This window comes from Gekko japonicus, unplaced genomic scaffold, assembly GCF_001447785.1.
Source record: "Gekko japonicus isolate JY-2015 unplaced genomic scaffold, Gekko_japonicus_V1.1 scaffold2655, whole genome shotgun sequence".
Lineage (NCBI taxonomy): Eukaryota > Metazoa > Chordata > Lepidosauria > Squamata > Gekkonidae > Gekko > Gekko japonicus.
Genome location: NW_015160302.1, coordinates 69,809 through 88,276, shown reverse-complemented (window position 1 = coordinate 88,276; position 18,468 = coordinate 69,809). Strand labels below are relative to the sequence as shown.

At 43.8% G+C, this 18,468-nt stretch overlaps 1 protein-coding gene across 1 annotated transcript in view; it reads left to right on the top strand.

The window, feature by feature from the left end:
* The window catches only part of LOC107114683 (beta-1,4-N-acetylgalactosaminyltransferase 3-like), a 128,763-nt gene that overhangs the window by 102,547 nt on the left and 7,748 nt on the right, over nucleotides 1-18,468 (top strand). Inside the window, exons 7-15 of the mRNA XM_015416264.1 lie at nucleotides 560-626; nucleotides 1,853-1,996; nucleotides 2,967-3,076; nucleotides 5,173-5,273; nucleotides 9,671-9,750; nucleotides 10,626-11,634; nucleotides 13,531-13,826; nucleotides 16,235-16,388; nucleotides 17,900-17,972. Coding sequence (XP_015271750.1) covers nucleotides 560-626; nucleotides 1,853-1,996; nucleotides 2,967-3,076; nucleotides 5,173-5,273; nucleotides 9,671-9,750; nucleotides 10,626-11,634; nucleotides 13,531-13,826; nucleotides 16,235-16,388; nucleotides 17,900-17,972 — 2,034 coding nt within the window. The remainder of the gene's footprint in view (nucleotides 1-559; nucleotides 627-1,852; nucleotides 1,997-2,966; nucleotides 3,077-5,172; nucleotides 5,274-9,670; nucleotides 9,751-10,625; nucleotides 11,635-13,530; nucleotides 13,827-16,234; nucleotides 16,389-17,899; nucleotides 17,973-18,468) is intronic.

The following is an 18,468-nucleotide window of genomic DNA, read 5'->3' as shown; positions in this document are numbered from 1 at the left end:
CAATGCCCCCTCCAAGCTGTGGAGTCTTGTGAGCAAAAATTCTCCTCTGTGAGCTACTGGCGTTAAAGTTGTGAGTGAGCAGTTTGGCTCCTGCATCAATTAGTTTTTTCTGGAGCCATCCTTCCTGAGCTAAGACAAAAATGTGTGAGCTGGAGGCTGAAAAATTGTGAGCTAGCTCACACTAACTCAGCTTAGAGGGAACACTGATGGACACAGAAGGCTGCAGCTGGGTTTAGGACAGCACTGTTGATCTCACGTTTTGCTGGTTCTTAGGGGCTGCAGTTCCAGAGTCTGGATGGGGATCACACACCTGAGAGGCCACAGTGCCTAAGTAGGGCCCCGCTGGTGGACCTCCTGATGGCACCTGGGTTTGGGGCACTGTGTGACACGAGTGTTGGACTAGATGGGCCACTGGCCTGATCTAACATGGTTTCTGTTTATGTTCTATGTTCTTAGGGGCTACGTTTACCTTGGGTTTTGGGTAGACAGCTCCCTGTCTTCTTTTCCGGCTGATGAAATTAATTAATCAACCTCGTTTGCCTCTGTATTGTTTTTTCAGTGGAGGCTGAATGACCCAGAAGCCACATTTGCGATTATCGACGCTCCGTCCCTCTCCCTTTTTGCTAGTGAGTGCTTCCCTCACAGTGTTAATCTCGCCATCTGAGCTTGTCTTTGTCATTTTCTCTAAAAGCAGCCTATCCCAGGCTCAGAAAGGAATGTGCATTTCTTCTGCATTTTCCATATAATATCTCCTTTGTTTTCTGGGTTGATGGGAGGAGCTGAATGTGAGAGAGAGACAAGGAAATGAGGAGGCTTGATAAGTGGGCTTTTGTTGTTCAGAGAATTTGAATTCAGCTTAGGTTGCCAGATCCATAAACGTGATCAGATTTTGGATCTCTGATGTCCGACTGTTCTCTGATACGTGGATACAAGGGACATCCATGGGATTCAAGCTGGGAAGGTCTACTCTGCAGACATAGACAGGATTCAAACCTGTCTCACCACGGCTTCCTCCAAGAAACCCTGAGGCAGATTTCGAGAGAGCTTTTTTGGAGGCTCTTTAGTGGCTTTGGGGTTCTTGGGGTAGGAGTCTTTTGTGAATGTTATTTATAACATTTCTTTTTTTAAAAGCTTGTTGGTTCTCTGGACAGGGGTGTTGTTCATAACATTTATGCTGGCTGTTTTAATCATTTGATGTTTTAATCTTTCTGTGATTTGTGTGGTTTTTAATCTGTGACCCATCTCGGGACACCTGGAAGAAAGGTGGGCTTATAAATAGCTCCCACAAGAGTTGCCCCATTCTCCTCATGTTCCCAAGGGGGGAGGAGCCTCCGTGCCCTAGATCAGGTCTGGTGAGGCCCTATAAAGGGAGGGAGAGAGGAGGCGGAGGAGAGCAGACCAGTTCTGGCTCCCAAATTAGAAGTGAGCCAAGGAAGAGGACCAGGATGGTTTAAAACAACTACAACGAGAAACCTCCTCTCTCTGTCTGAGGCCTGAGGGAGGACACAATACAAGTCTAAGGCTCGGGCCTACCAGGCCGGGGTGGGGGGAAGGGTTCCTACAGTGTGCTATAAAAATCTGAAGCCCCTCACAGAACTATCATTCCCAGAGTTACTTGCGAGAAAGCCATGGCAGCTAAACTGGATCAAGTTTGTAGTGTGTTCATGACCTGGGACAACTCTTACTCCGAGACTTGTCAGTGCTTCGTGTCAAGAGGGTTGGAGTAAATCTGTTACTATTTGTTGGGCATGCGTGCCAGAATTAAGCATAAACGCACATAAATATACCTCTATCTGAGTAAATATTCTTATTTTCTTCCATTCTTTCCCTCATTTTTTGGGGGTGTTCCTAGATGAAAGCCTTTTGAAAATGAGTGAGATTGATCACATCCCTCAGTCATTGGCCACTCATGAAAGCCGTATTACACAAAGTCGGCATGCGCAGGAACACCCAGCGGATATGCTGAAACCGGACCCTCGGGACACCATTTATAAAGGTAAACAATTAGACTGTGTTCAGACAACACTTCTAACCCCCATTAAGCTGGGAAGTGCGTGAGCCTGGCTTGTTCCCCATGTTGCACACATACCTCAGTCCTTCACAAACACACACATGCACGCGCACACCCTCACACAGAGAATCCCAGGTAGAAACTAATTATCCATGATACACTAATACAGTTAAAGGGGTTAAACCCCCCCCCAATTCTAAAGTTGAAAAACTCTTGTTTAGTTAACTTGCGTCCATGCCACTCTGCCACACCGTCTGAACACACCCATTGAAGACTCTGTTGTCCTCTTACAACTTGGTATTTTTTCCTGTCCCTTACAAATGAAATTTGCCCTGATATGGATGGCCCAGGCTAGCCTGATCTCATCAGATCTTGGGAGCTAAGCAGGGTCGGCCATGGTCAGTACTCTGGTGGGAGCCCCCTAAGTTCAGAGTTGCTACACAGAGGCAGGCAATGGCAAAACCACCTTTGTCCATCCCTTGCCTTGGAAATCCCGTGAGAGGCTGCCATAAATCAGCTGTTATTTGATAGCACTTTTCATACACACACACACACACACACGTGAAATTGTGGGCAAGCTTTTTATCCCGTATGATCAGTGTTGGTAGGGGTACAGGAGCAGACAAAATTGCCTGAGGACTGGATGTAGCTCATGAGTAGCTACATCCTTGTGGAGTAGCTACGTCCTCATAGCCATCCTCATGGAAAGGATTTCTGAAAACTTTCTACCAGATCAAAGAGAAGACTAACTTGTAATGGACAACACAGTTGGATCTAGAGGGGACTCCTATGGAAGGGGGCAAACTCCTTTGGGAAGAGGTTATAATAGTCAAAACCACACTGGGCAAAAGTGGGGTTCAAGCTACCTGGAAGTGGCTTTTGGCTCCTCTTTGGGATTGTTCAGTCTGGAGTTGTTCCCGTGCCGTGACTGTCTCTCTTTGTCTTTGCTTCTCAGTGCCTCTGCTAAGCAAATCACAGATGCGCAGGGTCCTTCCAGACTGCCCTTACAAACCAAGCTACCTAGTCAACGGATTCCCTCTGCAGCGCTATCAGGGGCTCCAGTTTGTAAGTCTCATTTTCCAGCTGGGAACGTCCAGCTCACACCGGCTGTGAATGGACACATATTTTGAAGGATGGAGTAGTCATTTGGGTGCAATGTGTGTGAGGAACGCATGCATGCTTCTCATTTCGTTTCCTGCCCAAGCACTACGTTCTGTTTCTAAACGTACCCAACCACTAAGGTCATCTTTGGAGGCCCTGCCTTGGATGGCCCCGCCTTCTGAGTTTAGAGAACCCAGGGGAGGGCCTGCTAGAGATAGTTATCTGTCTCCCTTCGTCACTATCTCCCACTGGCAGGTGAAGACTTGTTTCATTGGCGTTCCCTCAATAATTCCTCTTTCCTGCTATATGTTGTTTTATGAGCTTTTAATAAGTGTTTATTTTAGCTTTGGTTTTAATTGTTTTCATGATATGCTTTTATAATGTTTAGTTTTAACTATTGCCATAAATAACACCCACCAAGGGAAGACCATCCACAATTCACAACTATATATGCTCAAAACTGTATATTGCATTCATTGAAATACAAAGAAGGGTTAGTGGTCATAACCCGATAGAATGTATAGACTCTTATCCAACAGATTGCTTATAACAATTAAGCATACTTTACAAAAAAAAATGTGTTCAAAACCAACTGTAGGCTCCTCTGTAATTCCCTACATAGACAGAGTCCATAGATCACCAAACAGAAAGTAACTGCAGCAGAAGACTCCCACTGTGGAAAGAATAACAGCCGGATGCCTCTCCCAGGTATAAATCAAGACATTTCAGTGATCTTCAACAGCAGCTGCTAAAAGGGAACCCCAGTTCAATACCTTCAATGGAATCCTAGTGTCATCTGAATGCAATATACAGTTTTGAGCACATATAGTTGTAAATTGTAGCTGGCCTTCCCTTGTTAAGTGTTATTTGTGGCTATACTTGTGTGTTAAGGGTTCCCTATTGTGTTTGGCATATCTAGTTTTAACTGTTAGCTGCACTTAACTGTATGCTGGTCTAAAGACTGTAATAAACAACTATTATTACTGTTAGCTGCCTTCATGGCTCTGATTGGGCAGAAAGGCAGCATGCAAATTTTATAAATAAATACAATGAATATAAACAGGGTTCAGGTGATTCCCTTTTGTTTTAGGAGCTTACCAGGCAGCAGCTCAGTTTCTGCTGTGAAGAGCTGATTGACTGTACCAGCTTCAGCACTGGCTAGGGTTACTCCCACACCGGGCCAGCTAACATTCATTCTTACAGGTTGATGATCATCTTCCATTTGAAAGAGTCCCCCCCAAAAATCTTGTGGGTCTCTAAGCTGCTACTGAACTCAAATCTAGCTTTTGCACATCTGTTCAATTTTGCACCAGTATTTTGTATTAGTATTACTTTGTATTATTTTTAATGGTTGTAAGCTGTAGTCCGAGCCAGCAAATTGAGAGCTTTGGGGTAGAAATACTTGAAAAGAAAAAACATTTCCACAAAATAAGAGGATAAGTCTCTGTGGAGAACCAGATGACATCTCAGATCTTAATGTTGCATCAGAAATATAATTGATGTCCTAGAGAGGTACTTTGGGCATCTGAGTGACACGGGTGCTTGCTTGCCCTGAAACTGCAATCCTATAATGCGCTTTATTTTGCCATTTGTTTATTTTACCTAAAGCATTATACCCACGACTTAAAATTAAGGAAAAGAGGAGTGCCTGCCTCTTCCCTTTCATCTTGGAATAAGTGACTGCAAAATTAAACAGCATGCTTCTTATTCCTGGTGTAAAGCAAAGTGGATGTCATTCTATGCAGTGATCCATGCATAGGAGTGCCTGCCTCTTCCCTTTCATCTTGGAATAAGTGACTGCAAAATTAAACAGCATGCTTCTTATTCCTGGTGTAAAGCCAAGTGGATCTCAAAGTTCTATGCAGTGATCCATGCAGTTTGCAAATAAGTCTGAAAAGAGGGTGTTGAGCTGACAACTCTGAGCTGTGCAAATAAGTCTGAAAAGAGGGTGTTGAGATGACAACTACAGCTAACTGAAAACCTTTGGATATCTCTGATCATGCAGAGTAACTCTCTGAAGTTCAGTTCTAGTGATGGGGACCCCCTTCTTCTCTTTCCAGGTTCATTTGTCCTTCATATATCCCAATGACTACAGCCGCCTGAGCCACATGGAAACAGAAAATAAGTGCTTTTACCAAGAAAATGCCTATTACCTAGACAGGTAAAACCCCTCCCTCTTGGAGAAGTTGCACAGTTTTGTGACTGGAAAGCTAAAATGGAATTTTAAGAGAAGGGGATTGCTGGGTAAAAGATGTGTACATTAATGTGTATATAACTCTAGTGCTGCTGAAAAGAAGTAGGAAGAGAAGCTTCATACAAGAGACTTTCGTTCATATGTGGGTGTAACGTCCATATGAGAAACCAGCCTGTATACCACATGTATACTGTAAAAATGTATCTGCATCTATTTTGCTAAGATTAGCAGCGGGTTCCTGCTGTTTGTACCTGTGGCAAAATAGAGACATATGCATATTTTAGGGCACATGCAGTTTTCTTCCATGTATGTGATGTCTGTGTGCAAACATATTCTTGTGCAAACAAAATTTACAACTGCTGTTGGTATTTGTTACAGTAAAGGCCCTGTTAACTGAATCTTGTATATACAAAGCTTCTAGAGGCCTGTATCCTATTTGTTAATATTGTACAGTTCATGCCAGTATAAATATAAATCCCACTCCCATTTTTACAAATATTTGATTATCCAGATGTATTAGATGTTTCCCATGCTGTCTGGATAAATGAGGTGTCACATCTGTATTGCAGCAGGTATAATGGCATTAGTGGTATGGTATTTTTGAAATAGCTTGTGTTGTAAAGAAGCAGTGGGGATGTATAAGGAATGGGAGCAGTATACTACAGCAGGGCTATCTGCCAGTTCATAGAATGGATGGACATAATTAAATGGTAAAGGGTGGGGGTTGTTGTTTTGTTTTGCACTGTTTATAAAGCTTCAAAGCTTTGTACGTGGAATCTTTCTGCATCCTGACTGCTTTGGCTCGGGGACTGAAGGTGAAGTTTTGCACGTTTGAGAGGTCCTCCATGAAATATCTCCCTATGTAAAGGGGGGGGGGGAACGGGACACCAGCTTGTCAGGAAAAGAAGTGCAGATCTTTCAGGATTTACCAACAAGTGTGTTTAAGAAAAGGAAAGACTTTTTGAGACAGATTTTTACAAAAGAAATAAAATACCATTGGAAGTTACCATTTGCAATAGAGGTATTCTTTCCAAAAGGAAGAAGAATAATCGTGACAGAGGAACAAGCTAAGCAATTGGCTGAAGAACTGCAAGTGGAGGACTTATATAGAGGAACAGAAGGAGAATCTCCAAGTAACTCAAAGCATTTTTCTGGCCGTCCAAAGCAAAGTTCACAGACCAAAAACTCCAAAGAGGAAACAAGCATAGAAAAGGATAAGTTGGATGTGGCGACAACATCAGGGCAACATGGATAAATTAAGAATAGCGTCAATAAATATCAATGGACTGAATTCTCCTTCCAAACGTACAAAAATATTCAACCAACTGAAAAAACAAAAAGCTGATATATTATGCCTACAAGAAACTCATCAAAAGAATAAATGCAAACATATTTTAAACAATTAAAAATTCAGCAAAGTATATCTTGCTTCAGCACAAAACAAAAAATTTGGAGTAGCCATTTACATAAACAACCCAGAATTAGAAGCATTAGAAGAATTAAGAAACTCAGATGGAAGATACCTAATTTAAAAAATGAAATATGAATGATATGCATGATAGCAAAATATGCATGATAGCAACAATATGTGCACCCAATGAGGCCAAAGTTCAATTTTTTAGATTTCCCCCCCAAACTATGTTAGACTTCCAAGATGAGGAAATAGTGATTCTTGGAGATAAGTACTTGAACACCCCCCCCGCCCCCCAAAAAAGACAGATCAAGGAACATTAAAGGTGGGAAATTACCTAAAAATGTATTTCAACACATGGGAATGCTGAAATTAGAAGACTTCTGCAGGCCCAAGCACCCAAAGGGCAGAGACTTCACCTTCTTTTTGGACAGACATCAAACATATTCAAAAATAGATATGAGTTGGATATCAAAAAGTTTATCAATAAATTTAGAAAAAGTAGAGATTCAATCGAAGATATTTGCAGACCATAATTCCATAGAAGCAGTCTTTCCATGAATTAGAGAATCAAGAAGAAGATGGAGATTAAATGATACTCTTCTACTACAAGAAGATGTAGTAAATAAGTGTAAAAAATTGAAAGAGCTTTTTAAAATAAACAACATAGAAGGAATATCTCCAGCTACAATTTGGGAAGCAAGTAAAGCTTTTATCAGAGGATTTCTACTAGCAGCAGTAGCTTAAAAAGCGAGAAAGATTAGAACAAACTAAGATAATAACAAAAAAAATTCAGAGATTGGTACAAGAACCTAAAACAATCATAATAAACACTAGCAGAGAATAAACAATTAAAAAACCAATTAGATATGTTAGAAGTAGAAGAGATACAGATTAGAACAAACTAAGATAATAACAGACAAAATTCAGAGGTTGGAACAAGAACATAAAAACAATGTTAATAAAAAATACCAGCAGAGATTAAACAATTAAATACCAATTAAATATGTTAGAAGTTAGAAGAGATACAGAAAAAAATTAAAATTCCTAAAGCAAAAATATTTTGAACATGCAAATACACCTGGCAGATATCTAGTGTATTGTCTCAGGAAGGACAGAGAAAAAGGAGTAATATCAGGTGTAAAGAAAGGAAATCAAATCACATATGCAAGAAAAATACAGGAACAATTTATCAGTGTTCTCTCAGGATTATACAAAAGGAAGTTTGTTTCAGAAGAAAGAATAAGAGCTTATTTAAATGGCATCTGGATTGCGAAGCAGGTCTCAAGGGTGTGACTCACCACCAGTAGCCTAAAAATGATGTGTGTGAATGTAAAGTGGTATCAAGTCACAGCTGATTTATGGCAATCCCTCATGGGGGTTTCACGACAAGAGACATTCAGAGGTGGTTGGCTATTGCCTGCCGCTGCACAGAGATCCAAGTACTAACCAGGACTGACCTTTCTTAGCGTCTGAGATCTGACAAGATCAAGTTAGCCCGGGTCATCCAGGTCAGGGCTCCTGAACAGGGGTGTGCATTTGGGAAGCAGGGGTGTGCATACCTGAACTGAAAATATACCCAAAAAACACCACATCAGTATTTTTTGTTATGTTTCAGCATCCCAAATGTATCCAGGTTTTCTTGGGAAAACTGAAAGAAAATCCTGGAACAATCCCAGATATATTTGGGGATTACCAGTAGATCTGAAAACAGAGGAGGGTTGGGAGCAGATTGCTCCCGTCTCTCAGCTGTTTGTCGGGCTTCTACTGCAGTCCCTTCAAAGTTTAAAGGGACTGCAAAAGGCAGCCTGAGAATCAGGATTAGCTGTGCCAGTGGGAGCAAACTGTTCCCACTGGCTCAACTTGGGGCTGGCTTGGAATATCTCCAGCTACAATTTGGGAAGCATGCCTCAGGACACCATCTCCCCATAGCTTGCAAATCCTGTGTCTGGTTCCTTCTGCAACATGGTTTAAACCACGTTGCAGGAGAAGTCATCCCAGCCAAGATCTGCATGCCTCAGGGAGCAGTTTCCCCGAGGCACGCAGACCCTGGGTCTGGCTCCTTCTGCAGTGCGATTTAAGCCCGTCTGCAGAAGAAGCCGTCCAAGGCCGGATCTGCATACCTCTGGGACCAATCTCCCCAAGGCATGCATTTCTTGGAGCTGACTCCTTTTGCAGCATGGTTTAAGCCAAGCTGCAGGAGAAGCCATCCCAGCCAGGATCTGTGTTTCTTTGGGGACATTTTCCCTGCAGCACGCAGGTCCTGGAGCTGGCTTCTGTGGCACAGTTTAAACCAGGCTGCAGGAAAAGCCAAGCCAGCCACAGGATCAGCCACTGAGGTTTTTTTTAACCTGGCATTTTTCTTCTCGGGTCTATTAGACCCGAAAACTTTCAAGATTTCTGAAAAATCCCGGATCTGAATACCATCTCAGTATTGGGATCTGGGATTTTTCGGAAATACCAATTTTTTTCCGGGTCCAATAGACCTGAACTGAAAAATGCCGAATTAAAAATTGCACGCCTCTGCCCCGGAATTAAACTATGTCTGCATGGCTGTGGTGATTCAGCTGGTGGTGGAAATTGCTGTCAAGTTGCAGCCAATTTACGGTAACCCTGTAGGGGTTTCAAGGCAACGGATGGAGAGATGTGGTTTGCTATGGCCTGCCTCTGCATAGAGGCCCTGGACTTCTTGGGTGGTCTCCCGTGCAAGTACTAGCTAGAGCCAACTCTGCTTAGATTCTGAGATCTGATGAGGTAAGGTAGTCTAGGCCATCCAGGTCAGGTCCCAAAAATCGATACCTTCCAGGAATACCTTTGCTGCTGGATTGTGCTGGTTGTATGAAGCAGCCCCCAAAGGTGTAAATAAAATAAATATCAGGCAGAACAAAGTGATATTAAGTACTGTTAAACATAGCAATAAAGTAATACCTATGTTTCTTTTTAACTCTTGCAGATTTGGATTCTCGAAGTATATGAAAATTGACAGACCAGAGGGGGTAAATCTAGAGTATGAGGAAATGACAGAACAGGCAGGTAAGGAACTTCATGGCACACACACAAGCATTCTCTCATCTTCCTCCTCTTATGTTTTATGGTTGACAAAGAACGATAGCCTCAGATTGGTAAAGTCAAACTAAGTGGTTTAACATTTGAAGAAGGAAACACGTCTTCCTGTATTATTTCCCCCAAAGAGTGAACAGAAACTTGAGGGAGATGATTTAGATTACTGCTGATCGGGGGTGGATTTGCAGCATTTCATTGTTTAAAAATGTTAGAAGTCCCAGTCATGATTCTTGTAGTTCTTCTAACATGTAGGTAGGAAGAGAGAATTAAGCTGGATTAAGCTGGATAATTATTCTGTTGAAAGACTGACGGTGGTGTTGCTGGCCAGGGTTATTTTTGGGTATTGTAGGCCATGCTGGGGTTTTTTGTTCTTTTACTGCTGATCGGGGGTGGATTTGCAGCATTTCATTGTTTAAAAATGTTGGACGTCCCAGTCATGATTCTTGTGGTTTGGTCTTCTAACATGTAGATAGGAAGAGAGAATTAAGCTGGATAATGATTCTGTTGAAAGACTGACGGTGGTGTTGCTGGCCAGGGTTATTTTGGGGTATTGTAGGCCATGCTGGGGTTTTTTGTTCTTCTCTCACTACTGTCTCTGGACAAACAAGTTTTATAGGTTTCCCAACAGAAAGGAGTGTTCCCACAATGAGCAGCAATGGTATTGTCATAGTATGTGTTTAGTACTATTATCTGCCTCCAGCCTCAGTAAGAAGTAGCTCTTTGCGGTGGAACTGGCGTAGAGAAGAGGTGGGTGGTAGAGGTGGCTGGTTCTATTTCTTCTTCTGGTCAAAACTTAGTGAGAAAGGAACAAAACGTTAGCCGTGTTTTTGGTGTAACCTTTTCAGGCTTTGAGGGAGAAAATTCTGATGACATCCAGTACACAGACCCTGAAGGAGAAGACTCATTTCCCCAACGGAATTCTACGAGACTCAAGGATGATAAAGACCCCACTCTAGCGGCAGAGTACGGCAATCCTTACGATTATTCTCCACAAAAGCATCGGACTCTCTTGTCAGTTACTAGTGTTGGCCAGAAAACAGGAAGCAAAGAAGCTAAAAGTCTGAGAATGACTTCAATCGGTCAGAGCAACAATAAAAACGATCCAGAAAAAAATTCACTGAGGAGGAAGACACGTTTGAAAGGTAGAGTCATAGAAAGTTCCAGAAACTCCGCTCAGGACAGGAGTGTCCATGAGTTATCAGTGAGCAAGAGGAATGTGGGAGATGAGGAGCTGCAGTCTCACAAAAGGTCCAAAATGGCCAGGGAGCAAAATCCCATCAGGCCCAGGGACTCAACCAGAAGGATGCCAAGAAAAGCCCGTCCTGCTCAATTAGGTCTTAACACAAACAGTAACGAGGACCTGTCAGTGGATACCACAAAAACAAGGACACAATCCCAGGTGTCCGTCAAAGGTGCTGTAGAGACAACTCTTCTGGAACGGCCAGTTCATGAGGACCAGTGGCTTAATCAAGTGGATTCGTATATAGCCCAGCACAAGGCGGCAGATGCTGCCAATGTGGTCTTGGGAAGGATCGAGCTGGATTTCCAGAAGCCTGTTGGGGTTGATTCTGTTCAGCCAGCAGTTCAAGAAGGGGAGGAGGAAGAGGAGCTGGTGGTAGAGGACAGGGAAGGAGAAGTTGATGCAGAAGAAGAAGGATTTGACTACATTCCTGTATTCGACCAACCAGTGAACTGGGAGCAGACTTTCAGGGCAAGTAACCTGGACTTCCAAGTGCTGAGGACAGACTGGATTGATCTGAAGTGCAACACTTCAGGGAACCTGCTGCTGAAGGAGAAGGAAGCCCTGGAGATCACTCGTGTATTCCTGAAGAAACTCAACCAGAGGCACAAAGGGTAAGGCAAAAGGTATCTCGTGGACTCTCGGATCTTTACTCATAATATGAACGGAACTCTCTGATCTTTGCTCGTAATACAAACTGTAGCACAAACACATGATGGGATTGTACTCTGGATCCTCTAGGTCTAGATAAATGGTTAGAAATGTTACTTACCAAACGTTATCCTGACAAAGAAGACTTAGGGACATTTTTCTGTAGATGTGGTGAGCCAGGAGCATGGTCTATGAGCCCCCACCCCCACCCCAGCTCTTTCCTGACCCTGCATTTTTGGCTTTTCCACTGTTTATTATTTTATTTATTATTATTTATTTATTCATTTCTGCTTGTATTTCATCCTCCCTGCAAGCGGGCTCAGAGCAGATGACAACAGGAGTTAAAACATTTCACAACAAGAATTAGAACATTTCATAATAAACCTTCCACAATAAATAGTTAAAACAGATTAAAAACAAAACTGTAAACAAGACAGATGGCACAGCAGTTCGGTATGGTAGTCACTGAAACTGGAGCCGCTAGGCCATAGACTGGGTGCTACAGGGCTTGAACCCGGAGCTTTTATTTATTTAATTAATTCTTATATATCCTGCCTTTCTCCCCGGTGGGGACCCAAAGCAGTTTACATCATTCTCCTCTCCTCCACTTTATCCTCACAACAACCCTGTAAAGTAGGTTAGGCTGATTGAGCATGGCCGGCCCGAGGTCACCCACCAAGCTTCCATGGCACAAGTGGGGTCTCAGGCCTGCGTTTTCCAGATACTAGGCCAGCCCCTCTTAACCAGTACACCCCACCGGTTCTCATGAGCCAGACTCATTCCTCGTTCCATGCCCCTACCACCCCTGCTGGATGAAGAAAGGAAGAACAGACATTTTAATCCAGGACATTGGTATAATTTACGAACTCTCCAACTGCTCAGGGAGTTGACCTTGCCAGTACTTGGTGGGTCTAGGGGGACGGTAGACATGAGGGTGCTACAAAAGGCTGTTCTAGGCATGGCACAGCAGGGGGGGGGAGAAGTAACCATCTGCACTACAGATTATAAACCTAGATTGAAATTCATTCTCTTACCTCTTGGGGATTGTCATTATAAAGGGAGGAGTATCAAGTCTGAACAGGTTCTCTGCTCCCTCACCGACAGCTAAGGTAGTATAAAAACAAAGTAGGTTTATCCTGAGAATAGGCCCGGCACTTTCTTTTTTTGGCTTGAGCACCCTGCTGAGGGGTCAGCTCCTCCTTGTGGATTGCAACACCAGCCACAGACAATCAGCAGATATTGATTTCTTTGCCCAGTGCCCCTCCTGCCTCCTCAGGAGCTTCACAAAGAACTGTGGATTCTCCTTCCGCCTTCAGCACATCACAGATATACTAGGCCAGTAGTTCTGGTAGCATTTTTCTAAAAGTGCTGATGAGTAAGCTTTTGGGGAAGGATATTGTTACTGTGCAGGTGTTAGAAGCATCTCACTGAACCTTCTGGCTTGCAGTGACAAAAAAAATTGTTCTGCAGGATGAGGAGATTCAGTTCAAAGATCCTCATGAGTCCGCATCCAAAAGCCGCATATGCTTTGTCAGTGCCGTTCTAGGATTGGTGGCATGACATCATGTTCTTGTTTATGCAAGAATTATGCATAGAAACATAGAGCTGGAAGGGACTCCCCCAAAGGGTCATCTAGTCTAACTCCATGCACAGTGCAGGAAATGCGTATCAGGCGGACGCGTTTATTGCACGTTCCTCTGTTCCCATTGTACCATGTTTTTAGTCATGGCAGAAAGGAAATCAGGCATAAGGCAGAGCAGAAATCTTGCAGGGTTAATGTGCCTCAGGCCGATGGATCCGGCACTAGATTAGATGCCAACTGAAGTCCTGATGCTCAAACACGATGCTATCCATTGCAGGCGATTCCAACTGCGGCGCATTGTGAATGTAGAGAAACGTCAAGACCACCTGCGGGGCAGCCGCTACCTTCTGGAGCTGGAGTTGCTGGAGCGGGGTGGGCACCTTGTCCGTTTCTCGGAATACGTCTTTGCGCGGGAATGGCAAGGGATCAGCAGTGTGGAGGAGGAGAGGATTATGAAGGACTTGGCGTGGGGACGCCGGCGGCATCTGATGGCCATCCCAGAAGAACCAGTCCTTTGCTGGCCATTGGGCTTTTCCTGGAACCACCGTGCCATGGTCCACTTCATTGTGCCAGGTAAGGGAGACAACAGTAACTGTGGTGGACTGAGCGTTTCAGATCGTGTAAAAAAATAAACAGCAGGAGAATAATGGTGTTTTGCCCTTTGCCACCTATATGTCTATGGACATAACCACTAGATTTGTTCTGATGGGATTATGTGGAGTTGAAAGGCCAGTACCACAGCTTGGGTGAGCTTAGGTGATTCATTTTACTTCAAAGAAGTCTTGTTTGACACCTAGGAATCTTAGTCAGATTCATACAAACTCATACTGGTTAGCCCTCAACATCTGTTTTAAGGCTTTCTTGTCCTTTCAAATTACAGAAACCAGATGCTTGCTATTCTCTGTCACATCTCCCAAATGTCACTAGGACAAAATATCAAACTTGTGACACTAAAATGACAAATTAAAAAAGAGGCGAGGCAAAACCTCAAACTGGTGCACAGAAAAGGAAATGTGTTGCAGCCTATGGTATTCCCATTTCCAATGTGTTTTGAAATCATCTTCTTCAGGGATGAAAGAGTTTTTATTTATTACTGTCCGAATAAGCTAAATCACGATCCTTTTGCCCTGGGAAAAATTGCTTTCTAAATGTGTTTGACACATCATAGGTTCCCTTGTGGAGCATCAATTTGAGGTTTTGTTTTGTAGTGCGCTTCCTTTCTTCTGAACTAGAACTGAACCATTGTGATATTAGAGTCTATGGCTTAACTCCAAAAGCCTGCGCCATTCTTCCAGCCATGTGTATTCCACAGGAACACAAAAGAACTGTATATAATAGTATTCTAGTTATAGGATTTAGCACAGTTTGTTGTGGGTTGGATCCTATTGTATAATTTTGCATCCTTTAATTGTGTCATGTTAACACTTACACTGTGCTTCAGTTCTTCTGAGTTCTCTAGCTGAGTCATGGCGCCGCCATGGTGAGGCTTGGAGGAGAAGGCATTTAAGACACCACAATCTCTTTAAAAGCCTTCTCGGTATAGCTCAATGCTGAGTCATGCTGCTGCCATGGTGGGGTTTGGAGGAGAAGGCAATGGGCATTTAAAGAGACCACAGTCTTTTTAAATGCCAACTGCTTTCTCCAAATGCGGAGGGGGCATATGCCTTCTGAGTTCACTAGCTGAGTCATGCCACCGCCATGGTGAGGCTTGGAGGAGAAGGCATTTAAGAGACCACGATCTCTGTAGCTCAATACATCTGAATAAAAGCCGGAAAAATGGCTTTTTGGGAGGGCTCAATACATCTGAATAAAAGCCGGAAAAAATGGCATTTGGGGGGGGTGTCAGCTACACCGATAGCCAAATACAGATCTCTGATCTGCATTCAGCTTTAAAATACCCGAAAAATACCAGGAAGGTATTTTTTTTGATATTTTTCCGGCTTGGATAAACTGAATGCACACCCCTACTGAAAACACACATCCAATAGTCAGAGAGTGGAGCTGCAGACCCCTTTTAAAACCATTGCTCTCCCCATAAATAGCAAAAACAAAATAAAAATATGAAAAAAGAAGAATAAATTATGCAAACTAAAAAAATCACTCCAATGTGCTTGATTTATACAGCAGAATACAGCTTTCTTGTGCCAAATTTGGACAGACGTAGACTGTTTGTATGTTTTTCACAACACATAAACCTTTGTACGTGTCATAGACTCATCTAACGAACCAGTGTGTGTTTCTGAAATAGTCCAGGTGGCCCAGTAAAGATTTTGCTTTGATTTGAGTACAGCGCACTGGCCAATTAAAAGCCAGAGTAGAGCCTTGAAGAATGTCTCTGCTTTCCTTCATACTCCTATTAGCATATTTTTCTCTGCAACTGTGGTGTTGCATAGTTGTATTTGCACTGGACATCCTGTAGCATTTTGGGATATAATATGATACAAACAAGGGTATTTAAGTTTTTACAAAATATTAGAATATAGTAGAAGAAGAAGAGGAGATTGGATTTATACCCCGCCATTCACTACCCAAAGGTGTCTCAGAGTGGCTTACAAACTCCTTTCCCTTCCCTTCCCCTCCCCACAACAGACACCCTGTGAGGTAGGTGGGGCTGAGAGAGCACAGAAACTGCTCTTTTTCAAGAACAGCTCTTATCAGAACTATGGCTTGCCCAAGGTCATCCAGCCAGGTGCAAGTGGAGGAGTGGGGAATCAAAACCGGTTCTCCCATATTAGAGTCCGCGCACTTAACCACCACACCAAACTGGTATAAGCTACCTTATACTGAACCTCAGTGACTGTCCATCTAGCACAGCACTGAAGAAAGATGGGATTGCACCCAGGACATCCTCTGCCACAGAGCTGTAACTCTTCCCCAAACTTGTGCAGGAAGTGGAAGTGGTATATATCCTGTCCATCAAGTACCAAACAACTTTGTTCTGATTCTTCTTCTTCCCCTTGCTTCCCCTTGTTTTCAAACAGTGAAAAACCAGGCCCGCTGGGTACTGCAGTTCATTAAGGACATGGAAGAGCTGCTCAGGTTGACAAAGGACCCACACTTCAACGTCATCATCACAGACTATGATAGTGACGACATGGATGTCGAAAAGGCCCTGAAAAAGTCCACCTTGCGCAGGTGAGGATGTGTTTCCTGCAACGAAGAGGGACACAGGCCGCTGCATACAGAGCATATAAAGGACCGGAGCAGACATAACGTTCCTTATTGATGAAGCAATTGCGAGAAGGCTACAGGTCATCTGCTTCTTTCCCCCCTCCTTCTCACTTCTGGAGTTTAACTGTTAGCTGTTTACATGGGCAGAGGCATTTTTATTTATTTAATTAATGACTCTTGCCATCAAGTCGCGGTTGACTTATGGTGACCCTGTAGGGTTTTCAAGGTAAGATACATTCTTACATGCACTCCTGGTTTTTCTTGGTGGTCTCCCATCCAAATACTAGCCAGGGCTGACTAGGGGTGTGCAAAAAAAAATAAAAAATTGGCCGATTCAGATTCGGCCAAATCAGGCAGAATCAATTTCGGCTGGCAGTAAGACTCCCGCATGTCAGTTTCGTCAGTACCAGCTGATTCTGCCAGCTGAATGTCAATTTCAGCCCCATTATATCCTATGGGCCATTGAAGTCAATGGCGAAAACATAGGGTATATTCTGGGGGCTGGAGGGGAGAGGGCTTGAGGGAGAGGCTCCAACCTCACAGGGTAGCTGCTGGAGCCTCTCCCCAAGATACCCACCAAGTTTCAAGAACATTGGACAAGGGAGTCCAATTCTACGGGCCCCCAAATAGGTTGCCCCCATCCCCTCCATTTTTCTCTATGGTGGGAAAAATAGTTACTTTTTTCCATGGTGCTGTTAGTGGCTCTGGGGGGGAAGGGGTTTGGGGGAGAGGCTCCAGATTTTCAGGGTAGCTTCGGGAGCCTCTCCCCACATTAACTCCCATGTCCCAAAGCAATTGGACCAGTGGGCTAAATTCTATGGGCACCCAAACAGGTTACCCCCATTACCTCCATTGTTTCCAATGAAGAAACTCAGCCAGCAGCACTTAAGGCAGGCAAGCAGGCAGCACCCAGCAGCCAGACTCTCCTAGAGAATCTCAGGGAAAGTGAACTGTCTTGGGAGGTGCTTGTTTGCCATGAGAACAAGTGGCACACTCCAGAACAAGTGGCACTGTGGCAGTGCAAGCATGACACAGTGCCAGAAACCCCAAAAGACCAACAGAAACATTTATACAGGCCCTTCCCTGTGTAAATTGATGGTGCAACCAGAAGTCCAGGGATGTAGCAGGCCAGGGTAGAGTTGGGTAGAGTTGACTCTCTCTCAATTGGCTGAAACTGGCCTCCCCCCATCCTAAACAAAAGTGCACCCTTCTAAGTACACTGAAGTCAGTGGGCTTAGAAGGATGTAGTTCTGTTTAGGATTAGACTCCCTACAATCAAGAAGTTACCACCAGCACTAGAACAGAATCCAGCCCTCAGAGTACAGGATCATTCTGGGTTTCAGCTGCTTTGATTGTGTTTCATGCTTGGTTGTGCCAAATGGTTCCAGTGGTGGCGAAAAATAACTTCCAGAATGAGAAGCTTTGAGCAAGAGAAGGTGAGTAAAAACAAATAAAGCTCTTGTATTTCTCCTCAGGTACCAGTACTTGCGACTTACAGGGAATTTTCAGCGTTCTGCAGGCCTGCAAGCAGGAATAGACCTAGTGAAGGTAAGTGAAGAGAGGCTCAAGATAGAACTATATTTTACATGTAGTTCTTTTGGGGTTGGATTTCCCCCCCCCCTTTTTTTTACAATTCTGAAAATTCCCTCCAAATTACTTTTTATTATGCTGAGGAAAATATATAGTTACAGTTGGGGACCTGCGCATCTCATGGGGAGGGGGGAATCCATCGCCCCGTTGCTGCCACTGCCAGGCTGGTGCATCTCCCACCTAACACATGAAGCTGCCTTATACTGAATCAGACCATTGGCCCATCAAGGTCAGTGTTGTGTACTCTGACTGGCAGCAGCTCTCCAGGGTCTCAGGCTGAGGTCTTTCACATCACCTGGTCCTTTCAACTTGAGATGTTGGGGATTGAACCTGGGATCTTCTGCATGCCAAGCAGATACTCAACCACTGAGCCACAGCCCCTCCTCACGCCCCCATCACTGCTGCAGCCATCCAGCTCCCTCATTGTCAGCTGAGAGGGCAGCAGGCACTGCTG